This window comes from Neoarius graeffei, chromosome 1 (assembly GCF_027579695.1).
Source record: "Neoarius graeffei isolate fNeoGra1 chromosome 1, fNeoGra1.pri, whole genome shotgun sequence".
NCBI lineage: Eukaryota > Metazoa > Chordata > Actinopteri > Siluriformes > Ariidae > Neoarius > Neoarius graeffei.
In genome coordinates, this window is record NC_083569.1 from 106,994,775 (window position 1) to 107,019,717 (window position 24,943).

Below are 24,943 nucleotides of genomic sequence, written 5' to 3' on the forward strand. Positions count from 1 at the left end.
GTAGTAATTCCCGATGATCCATATATTAATTCACGAAGGCGCCTATTTTACAAGTTACAGTATGATGATAAACGCGGCTATTTGGGCAAATTTGACGGGGCTGCAGCACCCAGGAGACGAAAGAGGAGGAGGGGCTATATGACATCATCGAAAGAACCTTCCTCCTAACTTACCAGTTTGTTGTTGATGCGACAGGTGTTCAGTTTGTCATTATTAGTATTTTTATTATACATTATTATACATATAGTTATTATGCCTTCGCGTTGTGTTGCCGGCTTTTGCTCCAAAACCCACAAGGATGGGGTAAGTTTATTCAAGTTTCCCAGAGATCCCGAGCTGCATGCGAAGTGGGTGAAGCAAGTCAGGCGCACTCGTGACAAGTGGGAGCCCTCACCAACATCCGTCCTGTGCTCTGAACACTTCGATTTGGATTGTTTTGACACCCTTCCCAGCTTAAAGGAATCTCTTGGGTGTTCAGTTCATCACAAACGTGTGTTACTACCATCAGCAGTGCCTACACAGTGTTGCCAGATTGGGAGGTTTCCCGCCTAGTTGGGCGGTTTCAAGTGCATTTTGGTGGGTTTTGAACATATTTTGGGCTGGAAAACGTCAGCAGTATGTGTTGCCAGATACTGCTGAAGTTTTCCAGCCCAAAATATGTTCAAAACCCACCAAAATGCACTTGAAACCGCCCAACTGGGCGGGATTCCTCCCAATCTGGCAACACTGCCAGTATTCCGGAGGGGGTCTACTAGTAGCTATGCCGGATCCAAAGACAGTCCTCCTGTCAGAACATGTGTTGTGAAACGACATAAGATAAAGGTACGTAGAGCTATAGATTCTACATGATAATCATAAATGTAATCATAAAGTCGGCGTGATATCAGTCATGTATTTGCTTGTGAAAGCTTGCGGCTTTCATGTAACTGCCGCCTAGCAACGAGAGGCAAAGGGTAAAGAGGGTAGGCTATCATAGATTCTATTCGGAAGAGATCAACACAATTCTAGACTCCCAGAAGAGGAAGAGCTAGCACTAGAGAGTTCACCGGCGTTTTCATGCGCCATTTCCATTGAGTAGAACCAGAGTAGAACAGCCAGTGAACCGCAGCGTGTTCTCCCGCTGACGTCACAACATGGCCGCGAGCCACGGACCCAGTTTTCTTGCGCTGTGCAATTAAAAGTTGGATATTCGCGGAACAACAGCTTCTTTTCATGTAATTATAAGAGAAATCTAACATGTTTGCCATGTTGTATAGTTTATTTAAGAAATTGCATAGAGTCATGTTCGTGTCATCAGCACTTTAAGCGCTTCCTTTTTTTTTTCTGTTCACAAAAACGAAAAACTGAATCCAGCAAATCGGAGACGACAGGAAAGTGAATGGAAAAACTATCAAGTTTACACCATTATGTCCCTCCTCCACACTCGTTTTCTCCTCTGGCTGTAATTTCAGATTGGTACTGCGTCCGTCGTCTTCCCAGCAGCCATGTTTGCCCCTCAGGTGGCGTCCCGAGGCGTTCCAGTGGCGGAGTTCAACATCCGGCCGCGGTCCAGCACGTCTCAGTTCACGTGAGTCACGCGTTTGTTCAACCTGGTCATTAATACACATTATGATAATCATGAGATGTACTAGCACTCATCACTCAGGCTACTGCAGAACACCTTGTTGTTCAAGTGTTGACTTTTAGACTCGATATACTTTCGATATCAAGCCAATTTGAGCAAAATGATGAATTCCAGCGATGGACAAAGTACCCAACTTCATTACTTACACTACCGTTCAAAAGTTTGGGGTCACTTTGAAATGTCCTTATTTTTGAAAGAAAAGCACTGTTCTTTTCAATGAAGATCACTTTAAACTAATCAGAAATCCACTCTATACATTGCTAATGTGCTAAATGACTATTCTAGCTGCAAATGTCTGGTTTTTGGTGCAATATCTCCATAGGTGTATAGAGGCCCATTTCCAGCAACTCTCACTCCAGTGTTCTAATGGTACAATGTGTTTGCTCATTGCCTCAGAAGGCTAATGGATGATTAGAAAACCCTTGTACAATCATGTTAGCACAGCTGAAAACAGTTGAGCTCTTTAGAGAAGCTATAAAACCAGTGGCGTGCACAGATAGCAGGGTTTTTTCTAGAAAATTTAGCATGAGGGCGCTCACCATGGCGAGGGAGCGAAGCGCGGGGGGGGATGGTGCCGGTTGTCCCCCCCCCGCCGTGCAAAGCCTTTGAAAAATGCTCCAGTGGGACATTCTGAGGCTATCTGAGAGGGAAATTGTAACAAATTGTCTGTCAACATTGAAAAAGAAAGAAGTAAGGCCCAAAAAAAAAAAAAAAAAGTGTGTTTCCGGTAACATGAAATACTAAAATAAGGTCGGTAGGTAGGAAAGGTTTTTTTTTTTTCTTTTTTTTAATTTTGTTTGAAAAAATTAACACAAGTAAACATCTTACAAAATAGTATTTTGGCACAGAATCCTTTATACCATACATCATAATAAAATAAGCGTTTTAAATCTTTAAACGAATAAAAAAAATATCGCGAGAGTTCGAGTTATGATCTACGCAAGCGATATTTCATGATATTTTCATGTAATAACGTGAAAACACCTTATCAAGAAATAACGTGAAAATAACGTCCTAGGCTAGGCTACTTCCATTAAAAGCAGACGGCCTAGCCTAGCCCACTGTAGAACTTGGGTCGAGCAAAAACATGGCTGAATCCTGAATGACTCCTATTTGTATAAATAGGGGACTACATAGGCGGCAAAATGTAGTGTTTTTCCCTGCCATGGAAGTGCACTTGTATACTGAAAAGGAAGCAATTTGCATTACAGCCTTGAATGAGGATTCAAAATGGCGGCTCGGCTCAGTTTATGCAGGAGGGCTGATAGAAGTGGCGAAACATTTTACTTTTTATCGTTTCTTTCACAACTTGAATGCGTTGAAACAAAAAATTATGACAAACAAACGCCGCTTACACTAAAATATCGAGGGAAATTTGTAATAACTTTACGGTCGGCAATTTCGACGCGGAAATTCTCGATCGGTCGGGTTACTGGAAACACACTCTACTTTTTTTTTTGGCCTAATCTTCTTCTGCACCGGACAGTCTTTGGCTTTCTTCCGCTTCGTGCCGCGGGATGACGTCTTTAAATGCCCAAGTGTCAACAAAAACAACTCGCGAACTACTTCTGTCAAAAACTCCCGCGCCGGTGGGTGAAAGGTCATTCAGTCTCGAGAAATCTCGCTCTACAAGTCAGCTGACCTTGTATGTAACCCATGTCAAATCTCGCGAGAGCAGCCGCGACAAGTAAACAACATGGCGCCTCGGTCTGGAAAACGCCAATTCGGATTGTTTTTGCACCGTCTGGCGGTGTATCTACTATGATTGGAATATTTTTGGAGTAATTATAACGTATTTGATGATCAGACACATTGTCACGTAGTGTTGCTGGGATGTTTTCACGGAGTCGGTAAGGGGGCGCACGCCGAGAGTAAGAGGGCGCAGCGCCCCTGTTCCCCCGTTTAGACGAAAGCCTGGATAGACACGAGGTGGCGCTCAAGCTCCTGCCCCTCTGCCCTCTGTCCAAAAAAGTGCCCTTTTGAATTTTTTTTTTTTTTTTACAGTTTACTGAGGCCAATGTCGACATGATCTTTTAGAAAAGCCACGGCATTAAAAGCGTGTGTGAAAATAATGTCCCAATGTGTGCCCCCTCCGCACACACACCGGACCTCTGTCTTTCTTGCTCTGTCACGTGAACAAGCGTGCAGTGCATTCAATGTGAGGTTGCAGCAGCATAGCGTCCTGGAAGCCACGGCCTTGTCATAGCGCAGACAACACATCGGGCAGTCAGGCCCAATCCCAATTCTAATTTCTACCCCTCCCCCTCCCCCTCCCCCTTCCCCTTGGCCCTTCCCCTTGAAACTGAGCTACAAGGGATAGGGCTTGAAATTCAACCCCTACGTATTGGGATAGCCCTTCAACGATCGCATACGTCATCGCGTACCTCCGTCAGCGTTTACGTTAGCAAAACGCGACCAAATGCGTCATTGGCTGCGACCAGCCGCTACAGTCAGAGCCAGAACAGAAATCTCTGCTGGCAGGGTGTGATTTGTTAACTAACACCACTGAATGGGATATCTTTGGCGCTTCGTGCACCACATCCGACAGAATGAGGTGTCAGAACACTCATGTAAACAATAAAAGCGAGAATAACAGAACAAAACGTACGCAGTCAAGCAACCGAAAACAATACTCACTCCCAAAGCTTTTTAGCAGCAGCTTGGATTTCAGAAATCGCTGCTCATTCTCAGCTCGAAAGCGAATCAAGCGGCGTGTTTCCTCTGGATAACAACTTAAAACACGTAAATAATGGAGAAAATACATTTATGACAATCTTTCGCCGCGGGAACCGCCATCTTTCTGAAATCCGCATGAAATCTCGCTGAAATCCGCATGGCATTGTGGGAAATCACTCAAACCCCTTCGTTCGGAGTCAGCTCCAGGAAAATCTCCGTTTGGAGGGGTACAGAAGCCCTACCCCTTCCCCTACCCCTCCGCGTTAACTGGGATTGGGATACCCCTACCCCTTCACGTGAACGCGCAAAATGGAGGGGAAGGGCCAAGGGGTTGGTCCAAGGGGTGAAATGGGATTCGGCCTCAGGCAGCTCTTCCCCTGCCCCACCAGCCAGGTAACACATGAATCGAGTGAAAATGTATTGTTTGCCCTCTAAGCCCAAGCTGTAATTATTTTGTCTTGAAGTAGCCCGTCGCATACAGAAACAACTGCACATAAGTATTATATTTTTTGCTAGACCATTTTCAGATTTAGGAAAACAATTTCTTTTTCTATTTTGTTCAACTAGAGATTCCTGGCAAAGTCAAAAAGCCTTGATGTAATACATTAACATTAAGTGGTTGTTTTACACCGTTAAAAACTAAAACGGGTCAGTGGCGACCCGAACACAAGAGGAGGGTTAAATCTCAGACTTTTATAATAAGGTGTTCCACATGTGCAAAAAAGTGCCCTTTTTTCCCCCCAGAGCACTTGCCCCCCCAAAATGTCTGTGCACGCCACTGTATAAAACTGACCTTCCTTTGAGCAGATTGAGTTTCTGGAGCATCACATTTGTGGGGTCGATTAAATGCTCAAAATGGCCAGAAAAATGTCTCGACTATATTTTCTATTCATTTTACAACTTATGGTGGGAAATAAAAGTGTGACTTTTCATGGAAAACACAAAATTGTCTGGGTGACCCCAAACTTTTGAACGGTAGCGTAAGTCAAAGTACAGATCCCACTGGTCAAATGTTACTCCAGTACAAGTGAAAGTTGCCCAGTCAAATTTTTACTTAAGTATTAAAAGTATATTTTCTGTCAACGCATCGTTGTATTATTGCCACAACGCTTACAAAACCTAACGCCTCTGAAACAACCGACTGGATTCACGAAATGAACGCATGCTGTGCATCATGGTGGTTTAACGTTAAGCTAGCTAGTCAGTGAAACTCCACCTGACATTCTAGCAAACTCTTTTCAAACTCGAAACCATAGAAAAGAAATATTTCTACATTCTGTTTATTTGGCAAGATTATGCTAAAACATATTTCTGAAAGAACTTCAGATAAGTTAACGTTATTCATCTTAGCGTAACTCTGTTTTTACATGCTAACTAACAGTGTCCAAGTTAACTAGCTATGTGTTAACGTTAGCCGTGGACAAGGTTATGGCAACATGGCGGGTAAATCCATAAAAAGTCGTTTGACTAACCAGTAGGGCTGTAACGATATGCGTATCGAAATCGCGATACGCAGAGCCACGATCCGTATCGCGATACAAGAAGGCAGAATCGCGGTACACCCTTTCAAACTTCTCCTCAGACCAAAAACAGAGGCGCTTCCAAACTTCAATTTATGAATACTTTACTTTTTATTTAAATTACATTTTAAACTTACTTAAATTACTTTTTTTTTTTTTTATATATCTATTAGTAAGTCGTTTTTTCGCCGACCTGCGACAATCTTCTGCGAGTCACGCAACATCCACACTTGCCACTGGCAGAGCATTCATTTCTTTTAAGCGGTCGCCATTCTGGTTGCGACGCGGGGAGCGAATCTGTAAACAAGCAGCTCATTGGCTGGCTAGGTGTGCCACAAGCCAATCACAATCACTTGACCGGAAAGGCATGCAGTGTTGCCAGATTGGGCAGGTTTAGGTGCTTTTTGGCTGGTTTTGAACATATTTTGGGGTGGAAAACGTTAGCACTATCTGGCAACACTGAAGGCATGTCTGCTTGGGCGGAAGCCTTCTGCGGCAGTTACATTTTGACACGCGAGCAACGTTTCACCATAAAAATTCCGTAATTTCCATCTGTTTTCCGCGATCACAGAAAATCATTGGCCCTATGAGAGTGAGACAGTGAGAGAGCCCCCCCCCCAAAAAAAAATCTTAACGGATTTACACGATTTGGAAAAATGACTTTTTTAGAACTGAAAAAACCAGAGCTTCCGGCTCAACAGTATTATTTTGAGAAATAAAACAGTCTTTGGATTTACATTTGTTCATTTTTGCATACATATTACTCATTCTCTGCAGTGGTCTGAATTATTTGTTATTAAATAGTTAATGTAAGTAAGTAAATGTTAATAAGTCAAATTTACTACTTTAAAAAAAATCGTGGGTGTATCGAATCGTGGGTCAAAAATCGCGATGCGATACGAATCGAATCGTGAGTTGGGTGTATCATTACAGCCCTACTAACCAGACCGCATAGCTGCGTTTGCAACATTATTGCTCGCTCTAAAAGCACAGACAGCTTCACTGCAAGCTTTCTCTTGGAATAAAACGTTTATATACCGCAATACGCTTCCGCAGGTCGGACGGCGAGTTTTTGTCGGCCGTGATGTGGTTCGTTTTAGGCGAACAAAGCAAACGTTTAAAACGAATCCTTTCAGAAAACTGAAACATGGGTTCATGGATGCATTCCCCAGAAGAACCGCCTCCTTCCATTCTACCATCAACTCATCGTGTTAAATAACGCTGCGGAGAAATCATTGATCTTGATTTTATCCAGTCTACGGACGTGACGTGACCCTAGTGATTACTGATCGGCTCTCAGTGTCACCTGGGAAAAAAAAAACAATCACGTTTTAGAAAAGAAAAGAAAAAACATCCACTTTCAAAGCCGCTTTATAGTAACGAGGAGATTGATAGAAATGTAGTGGAGTGAAAAGTACGATGTTTGTCTTTCCAATGTAGAGAAGTTAAAGTCATTAGTTTCCAGAAAAATAAAAATACTCAAGTACAGATGCTCAAAGTGTACTTAAGTACAGTACTTTGTTACTGTCCACCTTTGATGAATTGCAACATAAAATAATTAACGTTATTAGATGCTCCAAACCAACTCCTCCTAGCAGCTTCATTGCTTTATGGCTACAGTTAGCATCCTGAATTATTTAGTTTTATGGACTTTCGACACCACTTACTCTTAGACAGACAGGTAAGAGCTCTTCGTTTTGATTCTAAACTTGATGTGAAATAAGGGGTCCTGGTATAGTGTTGTTCGTTCCCCATTGTAGCTCCGTCTCTGAAAACAATTCCGGAAAAGTATCAATCAGAATTTATGTAAAAAATATCCCCAATTTTGAACAACTCTCTGAGTGCCAATAAATCCATTAAAAATGAATATATATATATATATATATATATATATATATATATATATATGTATATATATATATATATATATATATATATATGTATGTATATACACTGCAACCGTGCTATGACACAATCTTTTACTATGGACTTTTGCGTATAATGAATTAAGTTAAAGTGCATATCCTGGACCAATTTATATGAAAGTATGTCCCTTTACACACTCATCCAGAAAGGTAATTTTGCACAAGGCCATCTGTCTATAGCAGAAAAAAATAAAACAACAAAACGCATCTGGAAAAATCCCAAGGGAGTCTGGAGCCAGATTCGTGACGTCACCTGCGGAAGCGCCAGCAGGCTGCGCGAGCTTTGCACGGTTTCAGTGCACAGCCTGTGTAGACCAAGCGCTCCCATTTCTCTCTCATTGTCCGGTCTTTTGGGAAACGATGAGTACTAATCCCATCAAGATTGGTGTTGCTACACCCTCCTACGATACATCTGTTAACCATTTTAATAATTACGTGATAACATTGAAGAAATTTGCAGAAAACCACCAGGTCGTTTTCTCATAAACAAACCAGCGCTGACGTAGGATTCAGAAGGAGGCGTCCTGCACACGACGTCACGAAAATCAATGTTTGCCGGGAAATCGAAATGGCAAGTTTTTTCAGAGGTGGACAGATTCGCCTCAAATGGCTTGATTTCAACTGAATTTTTCTGGTATTGCGCAAAATGTGACAGATATTTGACCAAAGTTTAATATAAAATAGGAGAATTACATCGATCTTGCTCTTGAATTTACCTGTGATGTGCACTTTAATGTCCCCTGCCCTTAATGGCGGGGGAAAAAAACCCACCACTGTGTCATGTCCATGTGTGTAGGTGCTTAGAGTACCATTAGAACTAATTACAGTACCATGCACCTGTTCCGGATTAGAGTGCAATCACAGCGCATGCTTATAAGGACTCTGTAAACACACAGACTTGAGAGTGTCTCACATTACCAAGCCTTATTATCTCTGTATCGCTTTTCTGGTTTTGATTTGTTTTGTGTAGTTGGACTCTGCCTTTTGTCTTTGCCGCCACCATTCTGTTTGTTTCTCACGTGACCGTTGCCCGTTTCACGACCCTGCCTTTAGCTTACATTTTTGACCCGTTTTACCTGCACGTTTGTAAATAAACCCACTTCCTGTAATTACATTGATCCGTCGTTCGCCTGCTTGCATGACGCACTGTGAGCCGTGCGCTCCTCTTCCCAGCAGAGACGAACAATAAGTCTGCACTCGAGCTAACAATACGTGTTCACGCCATAAAACAAAGGCTTCGCTTAGGTGTCGATCGCGAACAGTGATCAAAGGACCAATAAAAGGATGAAATGGCTGCTGATAGTGCTAAACCGAACACCTAGTTAAAGCCCACTTGCGGCGTTTTTATACCCTCTGCCCCGCCCAGCCCTTGGTTCAGTTGGTGATTTCCAACAACTGAATGGCGCAGGTTTAAAAAACAGAGCGAGACAGTGGTGGATAATCGACAGTCAATGAATTGCGGTAGTGACTCAGAAGGAGAAATTCGTGCTCAGGAGAGCGTGCTGAAAATTTCACACACAAACGAGGTGTTTGGTGTGACAGTTGGGTCGATTTCAGCATGACAAACTTTTTCGGTATAAAGAACTATTTGGACGTCACCCAAAGGAGGAGTTCGTTGTCGCGGGGTTGCAGTGTAATATAATATAAGGTCATATGGCACAACCATCATTCTATTTACAGGAGGAAATCCACCAAAGGTCAACAAGCAGGTAAAGAGGGGATTAGTCCAAGAAACAACCATGAGGCCAAGGGTAACTCTGAAGGAGCTCAGAGTGCAGGCGCTCCACCGAGCTGGGATTTATGGAAGGGGAGTGATCCTGATGAAATTCCTTTTGGAGGTGATCCAAAGGCGAAGGGTCTGTGGTCTGATGAGACCAAAATTGATCTAAAGGGCTGCATTTGGCAGAAATCCAACACCGGTGAAGCATGGTGGTGGGAGCGTCGTGTTGCGTTTCCCTTGGCCTGTTGCTTGCTTCTTTGAATAATGCACTCCTTGAAAACCTTAACGACCAAAAAAAAAATCTTTTTTGCTTCCATACTATAATCTAGAAAAGGAAAAAAAAATTGCAATGAAAACGTTTTATCGAATTATCAGCACCAGTGTTGTGATACAGCAGCAAGACTGACGTTCCTGTGGATTTTCAGTTTTTATTTCCAGGGCCCGTGTGCTGAGACCGTCCCCATCGCTCTCGCACCTCATGAGTCTGAGCTGATGTGAGACCCTGAAGATGACCTCCGACCTTCAACCTGGTTAACAGGCCACTTCTCTAGGTGGGGAATTAGAAAAGTCTCGTTTCATTTGTGCTGCAGTGTCAGTGATCTCGTTACGATGCACTTGAGAGCTTGTTTTATTGATCTGATCACTGAAGTGTAAAAACGCAGCTCCGTTTCAGAGAACAGGAACTTCTTCCATCTCCCTAATGGAGGAGATGATGTTCATCACTTTACACGCTGTCTGAAATGGTCTCGGGTTATAAACACAGTCCTTCTGGTGTAAACAGACGGCGTGAACTTGGGGTTTAATTTTGTGTACTTTACAGGATATAAATAAACCAAAAAAAGAGGTTAAACCTTTAATAAACTATGTCAAATCACTCCAAAGGTGCAAACACGCTACTTTTTTTTTCCTTTTATTATCTGCATATACAGTAACTCCAGTCATTTTCCAGAGGATGTTATGGATAAGAAGTTACAGGAAGTGCAGTGTATAGTCTTTAGAAATGATGGGGTTTTTTTTTTCTCCCCCACCTTCTTTTGTACATCTGCAGAAATAACTTCTTGTTTTCCTTTTTTGTGTTGTTCATGGAAAAAAAAATTCCTTTTTGGAAAAATATTCTTGAGAAATATTTTTTCTTTTTTTCCTTCTGTATTTTTATTTTTAGGAATAATTATTTCCCCTCCCCCCTTTTCTTTCTTTATATTAATCAGAAATATGAAATAATGGAAAGAAAAATAAAAATCTTTTTTTTTTTCCATGTTGGGTTTGGCTTATATAATAAACAAATCTGCCTTTTGTGCCTTTAAGAAACCACAATAAACATGACGTGGCAATCTCTCATCTGCCTTTTTATTCCCCCCCCCCATCTGTAGTAGAGTTTGAAATCCAGCTGTGCATAATTCAACAAAATTCTGTTTTAATTCATTAATTTATCATGGAAACATACAGAAGTGAGGGCGGCACGGTGGTGTAGTGGTTAGCGCTGTCGCCTCACAGCAAGAAGGTCCGGGTTCGAGCCCCGTGGCCGGCGAGGGCCTTTCTGTGCGGAGTTTGCATGTTCTCCCCGTGTCCGCGTGGGTTTCCTCCGGGTGCTCCGGTTTCCCCCACAGTCCAAAGACATGCGGGTTAGGTTAACTGGTGACTCTAAATTGACCGTAGGTGTGAATGGTTGTCTGTGTCTATGTGTCAGCCCTGTGATGACCCGGCGACTTGTCCAGGGTGTACCCCGCCTTTCGCCCATAGTCAGCTGGAATAGGCTCAAGCTTGCCTGCGACCCTGTAGAACAGGATAAAGCGGCTAGAGATAATGAGATGAGGCATACAGAAGTGCATTTAAAGTCAAACAAAACCCATAAACAAACAAACGCTGTTCGCTGATATGCCCTCTGCATGTTTAAATAAACAAATATAACTTTATAGCAACAGTTTATCCATTTTTAATGTTTAGATTGTTAAAAATAGAATTCCAAGGGTGCGGCCATTTTGCACTGAAACTGTATATCCGGCCGTGACGTTAACGTCACATAGAAACGCCGTTTACCTTTGTTACACACAGCCATCAAATAAAGGCTTCTAATTCTAAACAGGAAAAAATCGCCAGGCGCCACTGCTCTCACTCTCTCGCTGTCTCTGTCTGTGCATGTGTTTCATTGCTTCAGATGGGTTAAACACAGAGAAAGAACTTCACTGTGCTGTAATGTCAGTGAGTGTGATCTATGGTGATTCACCAGCGTTTAAAAAGGCATGTAGGAGAATTAAATTAAAGGCAGAGTGATCACTCTGAATCTTTAAGTCTTGATAAGCTGCTGAAGCAGCAAGGCCTCTGATTACAGCTTCACTCTCATTATCTGTCTCATTGGTAAGCTACTTTAAAAAAAAAAAAACTCCGAAAAATGGACTGGATCCCAAGACATCTCTGGTCCTCCTGGTGTCCTCTGGACTGAAGACATTGCTGGCGTTAGCTCCTTCACGCAGTCTTGACCTGCTCTTTATTGAGAATCGAACAACACTCCTAGGTAGGGCCTTTTGGAGTAAAAGTACACTCAAAAGTTTGTGGCTCCCTGACCATCACGTTCATATGTTCTTGTTGGACATTACATTCCAGATTGAGTCCGTCTTTCCTGTTATAATAAGCTCCACTCTTCTGGGAAGGCTTAATGCTAGATTTTGGGGCGTGGCTTTAAGGCTTTGTGTTCATTCATCGATAAGCGTTAGTGAGATCAGGTATTGATGATGGTGATGAGGTCTGGGGTTCAGTCAGGGTTCTGGTTCATCCAAAGGTTTTTACATCATAAATACTGTGGAAACCCATCATCGCAATTATCAGTTTCTCCTCCAGAGTAGGGTACGTGGTAACGGCTTGAACGCAACCAAACTTTACATGGCTGTGTTCTCTGGGATTCCTTCGAACGGAGCACCTTAGTCATAGCTCATGACCATAAAGTTGCCTGGATTTCGACTTGATTCTGATGCCCTACCGCTCAAGATGTGCTGCCACCGAGAGACGACGGCTCATGTAGAAAATGAAAATGAATGACTTCCTGCCATGAATAAATAAATAAATTTGTTAATAATAAACAAAACAACAATGACTGCTTGTAATGTTACGAGAAAACACAAAGTGTAAACTTACTGATACTGGGGACTCCTTCCAAAATGTTAAACATACATTCATTTTTTCTCAAATTATGTGGTGCTTCTATCATACAAATCCATCGTACGTATAGTATGTTATTACTATAGAAACGATAACGTTAAAATCAGGAGTTACAGTATGTACCATGAGTTGGCCTAGTGGTTAGTGTGTCCACCTCTCGATTGGGAGATTGCCAGATCTACTCACGGTTGGATCATATCAAAGACCATCATAAAAATGGTACCTACTGCTGTCTGGCAAGTTCTGCAATACAGATGTGAGTAAGGAGTCAAACTTTTGCGGTTACCAGGGGACCAGGCCCCCACTGTAACCCTCGCTGTTTAGGAAACTGAGATCGGTGTCGCCCAATGCGCCTTAAAGGAACAGTCCACCGTATTTCCATAATGAAATATGCTCTTACCTGAATTCAGTTACACAAATTGAAACGTAGCGATTTTCTATGCTATGGAAAGTCCGCACTATAATGACAGGCGTACTAACACCTTCTGCGCGCTTCGGCAGCGCATTGATACGGAGCTCAGATATCAATGCGCTGCCGAAGCGCGCAGAAGGTGTTAGTACGCCTGTCATTATAGTGCGGACTTTCCATAGCATAGAAAATCGCTACGTTTCAATTTGTGTAACTGAACTTGTTTCATATCACTGGTCATATAAACCTATGTAAACAGGAAAAACGTGGAAGAGTTTGGTCGCATCTAACTACAGCCCCAAAAAATACCATTGGCCATACTGAGCCTAGCTACATTGCTAACAGGAGTGACAGCGCGTCTGACTGACTGGGAGGTCACGCAAAGCTCTGATAGGTACAGAGCAGCTCGTCTCAATTCAGGTAAGAGCATATTTCATTATGGAAATACGGTGGACTGTTCCTTTAAGGGCCTGCTTAGTACTGGGACAGGAGACTGTCTGGGAAGGACTTTTCGACATTACATTACAGGCATTTCGCAGACGCTCTTATCCAGAGCAACGTACAGCATACTGGGGAGCAGTTGGGGGTTAGGTGCCTTGCTCAAGGGCACTTCAGGGAATCAAACCAGCAACCTTTTGGTCCCAAAGCTGCTTTTCTAACTATTATCCCATTAATTAATTTAAAATCTGTGATTTGAACCTTGGTGGCACATGTCTGTGAAGATTCTCAGTCATCCAGGTACATAGTAATCTGTGGTTGGTAGAAGAGAGCAACTGGATTTGCTTGAAGATTCTTGAAAACGTTTCACCTCTCATCCGAAAGGCTTCCTCAGTTCTGTCTGACTAATAGGGAGCATCATAGAATCCGAATCAGAATTCTGATGGCTGCATTGTAGGTGGCTGATAAAAGATGTCTTAGACACCCACCTCTGTTCAGTGATGGTCGTTCCAGGTTGGCAAAAATGAACGATCCTCTCTGGCTAAGATGTCCACCAGTTTTCTGGAAGTCCTCTCATACTCCCGCACCAGTCGAAGGGATCTCATCCCAAAGTGCGTAGAAACGTGTCTGTGAAGATTCTCAGTCATCCAGGTACATAGTAATCTGTGGTTGGTAGAAGAGAGCAAGAGAGGATCGTTCATTTTTGTCAACCTGGAACGGCCATCACTGAACAGAGGTGGGTGTCTAAGACATCTTTTATCAGCCACCTACAATGCAGCCATCTGCATTCTGATTCGGATTCTATGATGATCCATGAGAGGATAAATACCAGATACTCCCTATTTAGACAGAACTGAGGAAGCCTTTCGGATGAGAGGCGAAACGTCTTCAAGAATCTTCAAGCAAGTCCAGTTGCTCTCTTCTACCAACCACAGATTATCTTGGTGGCACAGTGGTGTAGTGGTTAGCACTGTTGCCTCACAGCAAGAAGGTTCTGGGTTCGAGCCCAGTAACCAACGAAGACCTTTCTGTGTCTGTGTGGGTTTCCTCTGGGCTTCCCCGACAGTCCAAAGACATGCAGGTTAGGTTAATTGGTGGCTCTAAATTGACCGTAGGTGTGAGTGTGAATGGTTGTGTGTCTCTATGTGTCAGCCCTGCGATGATCTGGCGACTTGTCCAGGGTGTACCCTACATCTCGCCTACAGTCAGCTGGGATAGGCTCCAGCTTGCCTGCGACCCTGTAGAACAGGATAAAGCGGCTAGAGATAAGGGATGGATGCATGGATTTGAATCTTCTCATGTCAGGACAATGAAGCTCTTGTACAAAGATCCTGAACAACAAAAATCAACGGTCTTTGAACTATGGACTACTGGAACAGAGTAGGCTTTCAACCTCTATTCTTTACATCATCTTGATCTGGAAGATCCAGAACAACCTTATCGCTAATTGTATCAACATTGCGTTCAATGAATCCGCTAGAAGAGGAACGACATGTCTCAGACCGCTTGGCAACTCACGGGACAGCAGTGTCCACATGATGATACTCTTCTTTAAGTTCGTTTCTTAAGACAAGGAGTTTTTAAGATGTTACCTTGTCGTTGACAGTTTCGGCGATAAACTTCCGCCTTCTTCAAAACAGTCACCAGATGTCGAGTGGTGACGTACCTTATCAGCTGATGTTACTCTATGGAGGCGTGAACGTCCCGCCCAATTTGGCAGGTAGTCCACGCCTCCTGCTGTCAGGTCGCTTCTCCAGGACTGCGCTCCAGGTGTGCGACAGCGCATACGCTCGCTCATCCCGGTTCATCGTCCTCTGCGCCAGCTTGCGTATCTCCACCGCCTCTAAAATCCACCGCTGGTATCTATTTTCTTCAGCGCAGAAGAAAAGAACACCAAAAAGACTCACAAGATCCGAAAAAGAAAAAGCACACCAAGAAAACCTAAAATCAGCCATTTCAGACCACTGTAAACGGCAAAATCATATAATGAATTGGGAAGAGGCCAGAGTCATTTGTGCTGAAGAAAATAGATACCAGCGGTGGAGATACGCAAGCGGGCGCAGAGGACGATGAACCGGGATGAGCGAGCGTATGCGCTGTCACACACCTGGAGCGCAGTCCTGGAGAAGCGACCTGACAGCAGGAGGCGTGGACTACCTGCCAAATTGGGCGGGACGTTCACGCCTCCATAGAGTAACATCAGCTGATAAGGCACGTCACCACTCGACGTCTGGTGACTGTTTTGAAGAAGGCGGAAGTTTATCGCCGAAACTGTCAACGACAAGGTAACATCTTAAAAACTCCTTGTCTTAAGAAACGAACTTAAAGAAGAGTTTAAATAGTTAGACATAACGAACTTTCACTACATACAGATATTCAACTCTTTCTCACTGGTCTCTCTACAACGTGGTGCCAGTAAACATCAAGTCGATCCCTGCCCTGACGAGGTTCAAGACGGAACTTGATAAGTGGCTCGGATCATTCATTCCCTGACACTCCATCTCCACCCGGGAACCTTAGAGCGAATAGGAACTCGCTGTTGGAGTGGGTCGGTAGCAAGTGTTAAGAGCTGCTACCCTGGGAATCGTCGGTGGAGATATGGGGTACGGTCGGCCTGAGCGATCGAGTTCAAAGCCGATCCGAGGTGAACAGTTGTCGGAGCTGCTCTTATAGACAACTAATCAACACCTCGTGTGGCACAATCATAGTGGATACTGTTATAGACAGGAAGTTGGATTTGTTGGCAATGATATCATTTAGGGAAGCATTTTAGTATCAACAAACGTCGCCTCGTTGACGGTGTTTGTTGGTCCTGTTAGGGGTGTTATTAGTCTCGGAGAGAGTTAAACGCCTCGGCTTGGCCTCCATCCATCCATCCATCCATCTGTCGGCTCGGCTCAGGGAGAATAGGCTTATCTAGGTGCTGCTATTTATAGCAGCCATCAGTTTGCCACCACGTGCAATCAGCTGGTACAGGCTGTGGGTAAACACATGCTCTCTCTCTCTCTCACATACACTGTAGGAAGGGTTGGGAAAGGAAACGGGTGTCAAAGGACAGTTTCGAGAGAGGGAGAGGGAGAGTTTGTGTGTGCACTAGTAATCTCTTTCCCCCCCTCACCTCTCTCTGAACCTCAATATTGCGGAGATCCGAGTCGGACTCATCGCTAATCTGTCGCCATGGGAACCTCCTTTCATTTAAAGAACCACCACAGTTCTCCACGATCCCCCTTGTTTCCCATCACTTTCATCTCTCGACAATGACCTGAAATTTTGCATATATAAAGCGATGGAGAAGTGGACGCTTGTAGCATCACCCCTCACCCATCGCTTTTTATTCTTAAACATCGGTGCAGGGCTTCGTAAGGCTACGTAAGCACCACACGAGCTTCATCCATCGGCCGATGACCACTTTGATGGGAGTTTTGTATGGCATGACCGGTACGCTCTTTATGAAAACGTATAGCATGCTTGTAATGCTGTCATCACAGAGTTACGGGATGTCGACTGATGGCTGACTTTCATGGTTGGTAATGTCACGTAGTCATGAACCGTCATGAGAGATGTCAATCAAATGTCAAGACCGATATGTAAATTAGGATCATACTGGAATACGAGCTTAGAAAGGGTCTGTTATAAAGTCCTTATGGAGGTGTTGTGTCTATATGAACACAGTATTTCAGAAATATCTGCTCTGTGTGTTTTTGTGCTAAGAGATCACACACAGCTGAGATGTCATGACAAGGTCGAGTGTGAGTTGGCAGGACGGCTTCGGGGAGTTACAGCCGACATCCATTATCAGGACAGATGATCAAGGTGCGCGGGTGTACGTGTGTGTGATGAGACTCCGCTACCTGTCACTGCACCAGGCTTTCATCGTTCTCCCTGATGAACATGTCCTCTGCGTAGACTTCCAGTCCAGTCGGATTATAATTATTGGCATCCTTCCAAATAATTTGAAAATGCATTGCTGGTTAAAATAAAGCGCCTCTGTGTGTGGAGGTGGGGTGGAGTGGGTGGAGTCACTTCATTTGGTTTTGGAGAGGGTGCCAATACTTAGGCACAACATTACGCTAATGTTATTCGTCGTCACTTTTATCTGTTGTTATTAGTTACATTTCAACCTTTCACAGGATAGACTCCAGATCCACTGGGACGCTGTGGAGTAGTGAGCAGGGAATGGACTGGGACGCAGCACAGATTTCACCGAGTGTGGAAAATATACCCCGCCTTCCTAGTCAAACAGTGTGTGTGTACTAATCACCAGTGGATGGCACTGTGTGTGTGTGTGTGTGTGTGTGTGTGTGTGTGTGTGTGTGTGTGTGTGAGAGATCAATAATCTGGAGAAGGTAGCATGGTCAGACTCTAATTAACAGGGCTTTGAGAGAGATTAGTTGGTTCTGTCTCACAAACAAGACCAGGACAATCAGCCACTACCCAGAATCCCTGACTTCAGCCCAGTACGAGGAAAAACTGTGGGTGGGACACACACACACACACACACACACACACAAATGTACAAGGCGCTCAGTCATGTAGACATGTTGATTCACGTGCAAACAGCAGAAAAACAAAATCTCCAGGCTGCCAGGATGATAAACATCACGTCTCTCCCTCCTCTCTCTCTCTCTCTGCCCTCTCTCTCTGCCCCCTCTCCCCCTCTCTCTGCCCCCTCTCTCTGCCCTCTCTCTCTCTGCCCCCCGCTCTCTCTCTCTCTGCCCCCTCTCTCTCTCTGCCCCCCTCTCTCTCTCTGCCCTCTGTCTCTGCCCCCCCCTCTCTGCCCCCCCCTCTCTGCCCCCTCTCTCTCTGCCCCCTCTCTCTCTGCCCCCTCTCTCTCTGCCCTCTCTCTCTCTGCCCCCTCTCCCCCTCTCTCTGCCCCCTCTCTCTGCCCTCTCTCTCTCTGCCCCCCGCTCTCTCTCTCTCTGCCCCCTCTCTTTCTCTGCCCTCTCTCTCTGCCCCCCCGCTCTCTCTCTCTGCCCCCTCTCTCTCTCTGCCCCCCCGCTCTCTCTCTGCCCCCTCTCTGTCTCTGCCCCCTCTGTCTCTGCCCCCTCTCTTTCTCTGCCCTCTCTCTCTCTGCCCTCTCTCTCTCTGCCCTCTCTCTCTCTGCCCCCCCGCTCTCTCTGCCCCCCCCTCTCTCTCTCTGCCCTCTGTCTCTGCCCCCTCTCTCTCTGCCCCCTCTCTCTCTGCCCCCTCTCTTTCTCTGCCCCCTCTCTCTCTGCCCCCTCTCTCTCTGCCCCCTCTCCCTCTCTTTCTGCCCCCTCTCTTTCTCTGCCCCCTCTCTGCCCATTCTCTCTCTGCCCCCCCCCTCTCTCTGCCCCCCCCGCTCCCTCTCTGCCCCCCCTCTCTCTCTGCCCCCCTCTCTCTCTCTGCCCTCTGTCTCTGCCCCCTCTCTTTCTCTGCTCCCTCTCTCTCTGCCCTCTCTCTCTCTGCTCTCTCTCTGCCCCCTCTCTTTCTCTGCCCCCTCTCTTTCTCTGCCCTCTCTCTCTCTGCCCTCTCTCTCTCTGCCCCCCCCTCTCTCTCTCTCTGCCCTCTGTCTCTGCCCCCTCTGTCTCTGCCCCCTCTCTTTCTCTGCCCCCTCTCTCTCTGCCCTCTCTCTCTGCCCCCTCTCCCTCTCTTTCTGCCCCCTCTCCCTCTCTGCCCCCTCTCTTTCTGCCCCCTCTCCCTCTCTGCCCCCTCTCTTTCTCTGCCCCCTCTCTGCCCATTCTCTCTCTGCCCCCCCGCTCCCTCTCTGCCCCCCCTCTCTCTCTGCCCCCCTCTCTCTCTGCCCCCCCCCTCTCTGCCCCCCTCTCTCTCTCTGCCCTCTCTCTCTGCCCCCTCTCTCTCTGCCCTCTCTCTCTCTGCCCTCTCTCTCTCTCTCTCTCTGCCCCCTCTCTCTCTGCCCCCTCTCTTTCTCTGCCCCCTCTCTCTCTGCCCCCCTCTCTCTCTGCCCTCTCTATCTCTGCCCTCTCTCTCTGCCCCCTCTTTCTCTCTGCCCTCTGTCTCTGCCCCCCTCTCTCTCTGCCCTCTGTCTCTGCCCCCCCTCTCTCTGCCCCCTCTCTCTCTCTGCCCCCTCTGTCTCTGCCCCCTCTCCCTCTCTCTCTGCCCCCTCTCCCTCTCTCTCTGCCCCCTCTCTCTCTGCCTCCCCTCTCTCTCTCTGCCCCCTCTCTCTCTCTCCTCTCTCTCTGCCCTCTCTCTCTCTCTGCCCCCCCTCTCTCTCTGCCCTCTGTCTCTGCCCCCCCTCTCTCTCTGCCCCCTCTCTCTGCCCCCTCTCTTTCTCTGCCCCCTCTCTCTCTCTGCCCTCTCTCTCTCTGCCCCCTCTTTCTCTCTGCCCTCTGTCTCTGCCCCCCCTCTCTCTCTGCCCTCTGTCTCTGCCCCCCCCCCTCTCTCTGCCCTCTGTCTCTGCCCCCCCTCTCTCTGCCCCCTCTCTCTCTCTGCCCCCTCTGTCTCTGCCCCCCCTCTCTCTCTGCCCCCTCTCCCCCCCCTCTCTCTCTGCCCCCTCTCCCTCTCTCTCTGCCCCCTCTCTCTCTGCCTCCCCTCTCTCTCTCTGCCCCCTCTCTCTCTGCCCTCTCTCTCTCTGCCCCCCCTCTCTCTCTCTGCCCTCTCTCTCTCTGCCCCTCTTTCTCTCTGCCCTCTGTCTCTGCCCCTCTTTCTCTCTGCCCTCTGTCTCTGCCCCCCCCTCTCTCTGCCCTCTGTCTCTGCCCCCTCTGTCTCTGCCCCCCCCTCTCTCTCCCCTCTCTCTCTCTGCCTCCCCTCTCTCTCTCTGCCCCCTCTCTCTCTTTCCTCTCTCTCTGCCCTCTCTCTCTCTCTGCCTCCCCTCTCTCTCTCTGCCCTCTCTCTCTCTCTGCCCCCCTCTCTCTCTCTGTCTCTGCCCCCCCCCTCTCTCTGCCCCCTCTCTCTGCCCCCTCTCTTTCTCTGCCCCCCTCTCTCTCTGCCCTCTCTCTCTCTGCCCTCTCTCTCTCTGCCCTCTCTCTCTCTCTGCCCCCTCTCTCTCTGCCCCCCTCTCTCTCTGCCCCCTCTCTCTGCCCCCTCTCTTTCTCTGCCCCCTCTCTCTCTGCCCCCTCTCTTTCTCTGCCCCCTCTCTCTCTGCCCTCCCTATCTCTGCCCTCTCTCTCTCTGCCCCCTCTTTCTCTCTGCCCTCTGTCTCTGCCCCCCCCTCTCTCTGCCCCCTCTCTCTCTCTGCCCCCTCTCTCTCTCTCTGCCCCCTCTCTCTCTCTGCCCTCTGTCTCTGCCCCCCTCTCTCTCTGCCCCCTCTCCCTCTCTCTCTGCCCCCTCTCTCTCTGCCTCCCCTCTCTCTGCCTCCCCTCTCTCTCTCTGCCCCCTCTCTCTCTCTCCTCTCTCTCTGCCCCCTCTCTCTCTCTCTTTCTGCCCCCTCTCTCACCCCCTCTGTCTCTCCCCCCTCTGCCCCATCTCTCTCCCTCTCTCTGCCCCCCTTTCTCTCTGCCCTCCCTGCCCCTCCCTCTCTCTCCCTGCCCCCCATGGACATCAGCCTTTAGAAGCTGCCTGTGTGTTACGATGCTGTAACGTTAACCTGCTAGTGCGGATGATGTAACACATCGTGGTAATGTGGTAAGATCGACGCACTGACCACAGGTCTAAAGTGCTTTTACATGGGCAGCGGGAACAAGTCGCTCCCACTTTCCTTCGTGTTCACACGCTCACTCTATCGGTGGCAAACCAGATGTTAGACAAGTGAACGCAAAAGTACACACGTGCAAATCAGTGCTCAGAAGGTTGGTTTTGACTCGCTTTCTTTAAACGCTTGGTGATTCAGCGGTAAATCCGACATTCACTATCGGAAATCTGATTCACTCCGAGTGACGTGTCATTCAGGGAACGTATCGACTCTTCGAGTCGGCTCTTTTGGGTGAATTTTAAATTGAAAAAGCAAACCGTGAGCTGCATCTCAGCACAACTGGATGAAGGTAAGAACTTCTTCTTTAGTCCAGTTATCACTTTGGGAATCGCTCGACTCCATCGTTTCAAGGTGAAGTTTGACAAGGAAAAGCACTCGAGAAGAACAGACCATTGAGTTTGTCGTGGAGCGGGCTTGTCCGGATGATAAATAGGAACAAGTTGCTTCCACCGGTGTCAAATTGTTCTGGAACAAATCATGCTTAGACAGGAACAACTTGTTCCAGCACAAGTCCCCGTGTAAAAGCAGATTAAGTTACAGCTGGTCTGTACGCACGTTTTCCCAAATCCTGAGACGGTGTTCGACCTGATATATTCCTCACTGTGCTCGATGCCACACAAACCCCCTGAATAAAAACAGCGACTGGATGAGGGTTAAATTTCTCCTCAACCAACTCAGCGACCCATCTGACCATCTGTTTGAAAACCTTGGAAATGTTTCAGTCGTGAAATCTTGGTAAATTCCATCAGCGCGTTACTACGTTAAAGTCAACGCATCAAACCATCAAATGTAACGTTAACATCTCAAAAGTTCGACCCTGGAGACACTGTAGAGGAGTTTATTAAACGTTAGCTCACTAACGCTAAAACACGTTAACGCTTACAAACGGAGCGCTGCGTCGATGTTCGACAAAACGTTAAATAACTTCTGAGCCGTTTACGACCGAGACGAGCTTTAAATTATGTCTGAACCGTGAGATTCTCTGCTTTCCGATACAACTTTTATTGTTGATATTATTCCGATTTACGGTGCATGTGTGTGATCATGTGGCACAGGAACAACGTTCAGAGGAGTGCAGCAATTCCACTGAACTCAGCGCCTCCTGGTGTCAAATCTGAGAAGCCGCTGAGCTGGAACTCACTGAGGACGTAGTTTTGATTTGCACCAAACTTCACATCAAACTCCAAAACACCTAAATACTATAAAACTCTTCAAATTGGAAATAATGATAATACCTGGTTAACTTGGAGTTTTTTTTTTTTTATGTCAAGTATTGAATGCTCATGATGCTGACTTTATGCTAAAAAAGAAAGGGTCAGTTGTTTTTGAATCATCTGATGTATAACTGACTGAAAAAATAAACTCAGGATTGGCAACAATATACAGCGTCTTGCAAAAGTATTCACCCCCCTTGGTGTTTGTCCTGTTTTGTCGCATTACAAGCTGGAATTAAAATGGCTTTTTGGAAGGTTAGCACCATTTGATTTACACAACATGCTTACAGCTTTAAAGGTGCACATTGCTGTTTTATTGTGACACAAACAATAATTAAGATGAAAAAAAAAAACAGAAATCTGGAGTGTGTATAGGTATTCATCCCCCCCAAGTCAATACTTTGTTGAGCCACCTTTTGCTGCAATTACAGCTGCAAGTCTCTTGGGGTATGTCTCTATTAGCTTAGCACATCTAGCCACTGGGATTGTTGCCCATTCCTCAAGGCAAAACTGCTCCAACTCCTTCAAGTTAGATGGGTTGCGTTGGTGTACAGCAATCTTCAAGTTATGCCACAGAGTCTCAGTTGGATTGAGGTCTTGGCTTTGACTAGACCATTCCAAGACATTTAAATGTTTCTCTTTAAACCACTCCAGTGTAGCTTTAGCAGTATGTTTAGGGTCATTGTCCTGCTGGACTGTGAACCTTCATCCCAGTCTCAAACCTCTGGCCGACTCAAACAGGTTTTCCTCCAGAATTGCCCTGTATTTAGTGCCATCCATCTTTCCTTCAGTTCTGACCAGCTTTCCTGTCCCTGCAGATGAAAAACATCCCCACAGCATGATGCTGCCACCACCATGCTTCACTGTAGGGATGGTGTTCTCAGGGTGTTGGGTTTGTGCCACACATGGCGTTTCCCATGATGGCCAAAAAGATCAGTTTTAGTCTCATTTGAACAGAGAATCTTCCATGCATTTAGGGAGTCTGCCACATGCTGTTGGGCAAACTCCAAACGTGTTTTCTTAAGCAATGGCTTTTTTCTGGCCACTCTCCCATAAAGCCCCACCCACTCTGGGGGTTGTATGGCTTAAAGTGGTCCTATGGACAGATACTCCCATCTCCGCTGTGGATCTTTGCAGCTCCTTCAGTGTTATCTTTGGTGTCTTTGTTGCATCTCTGATTAATGCCCTCCTTACCTGCTCTGTGAGTTTCGGTGGGCGGCCTTCTCTTGTCAGGTTTGTAGGGGTGCTATATTCTTTCCATTTTGCTATAATGGATTTAATGGTGCTCCCTGGGATATTCAAAGTTTGGGGTATTTTTAATAACCCAACCCTGATCTATACAGTGGTGCTTGAAAGTTTGTGAACCCTTTAGAATTTTCTATATTTCTGCATAAATATGACCTAAAACATCATCAGATTTTCACACAAGTCCTAAAAGTAGATAAAGAGAACCCAGTTAAACAAATGAGACAAAAATATTATACTTGGTCATTTATTTATTGAGGAAAATGATCCAATATTACATATCTGTGAGTGGCAAAAGTATGTGAACCTCTAGGATTAGCAGTTAATGGGATGACAATCAGGTGTGAGTGGGCACCCTGTTTTATTTAAAGAACAGGGATCTATCAAAGTCTGATCTTCACAACACGTTTGTGAAAGTGTATGATGGCACGAACAAAGGAGATTTCTGAGGACCTCAGAAAAAGCGTTGTTGAAGCTCATCAGGCTGGAAAAGGTTACAAAACCATCACTAAAGAGTTTGGACTCCACCAATCCACAGTCAGACAGATTGTGTACAAATGGAGGAAATTCAAGACCATTTTTACCCTCCCCAGGAGTGGTTGACCAACAAAGATCACTCCAAGAGCAAGTTGTGTAATAGTCGGCGAGGTCACAAAGGACCCCAGGGTAACTTCTAAACAACTGAAGGCCTCTCTCACATTGGCTAATGTTCATGTTCATGAGTCCACCATCAGGAGAACACTGAACAACAATGGTGTGCATGGCAGGATTGCAAGGAGAAAGCCACTGCTCTCCAAAAAGAACATTGCTGCTCATCTGCAGTTTGCTAAAGATCACGTGGACAAGCCAGAAGCCTATTGGACAAATGTTTTGTGGATGGATGAGAACAAAATAGAACTTTTTGGTTTAAATGAGGAGCGTTATGTTTGGAGAAAGGAAAACACTGCATTCCAGCATAAGAACCTTATCCCATCTGTGAAACATGGTGGTGGTAGTATCATGGTTTGGGCCTGTTTTGCTGCATCTGGGCCAGGACGGCTTGCCATCATTGATGGAACAATGAATTCTGAATTATACCAGCGAATTCTAAAGGAAAATGTCAGGACATCTGTCCATGAACTGAATCTCAAGAGAAGGTGGGTCATGCAGCAAGACAACGACCCTAAGCACACAAGTCGTTCTACCAAAGAATGGTTAAAGAAGAATAAAGTTAATGTTTTGGAATGGCCAAGTCAAAGTCCTGCCCTTAATCCAATGGAAATGTTGTGGAAGGACCTGAAGCGAGCAGTTCATGTGAGGAAACCCACCAACATCCCAGAGTTGAAGCTGTTCTGTACGGAGGAATGGGCTAAAATTCCTCCAAGCCGGTGTGCAGGACTGATCAACAGTTACCGGAAGCGTTTAGTTGCA

At 46.0% G+C, this 24,943-nt stretch overlaps 1 protein-coding gene across 4 annotated transcripts in view; it reads left to right on the top strand.

The window, feature by feature from the left end:
• LOC132881512 (NAD-dependent protein deacylase sirtuin-5, mitochondrial) overlaps nt 1-24,943 on the top strand; it is a 96,145-nt gene that overhangs the window by 22,906 nt on the left and 48,296 nt on the right. For 2 of the 4 annotated variants that reach the window (XR_009654054.1, XR_009654055.1), the window contains exons 8-9: nt 1,452-1,567; nt 9,891-10,016. Coding sequence is in view for 2 of the 4 variants with exons in the window: in XM_060914058.1 (XP_060770041.1) it covers nt 1,452-1,567; nt 9,891-9,963 (189 nt within the window). In the remaining 2 variants the exon portion in view is untranslated. Of the gene's footprint in view, nt 1-1,451; nt 1,568-9,890; nt 10,801-24,943 lie in introns of those variants that run through there. The other 2 variants (XM_060914058.1, XM_060914050.1) reach the window with 1 other exon arrangement.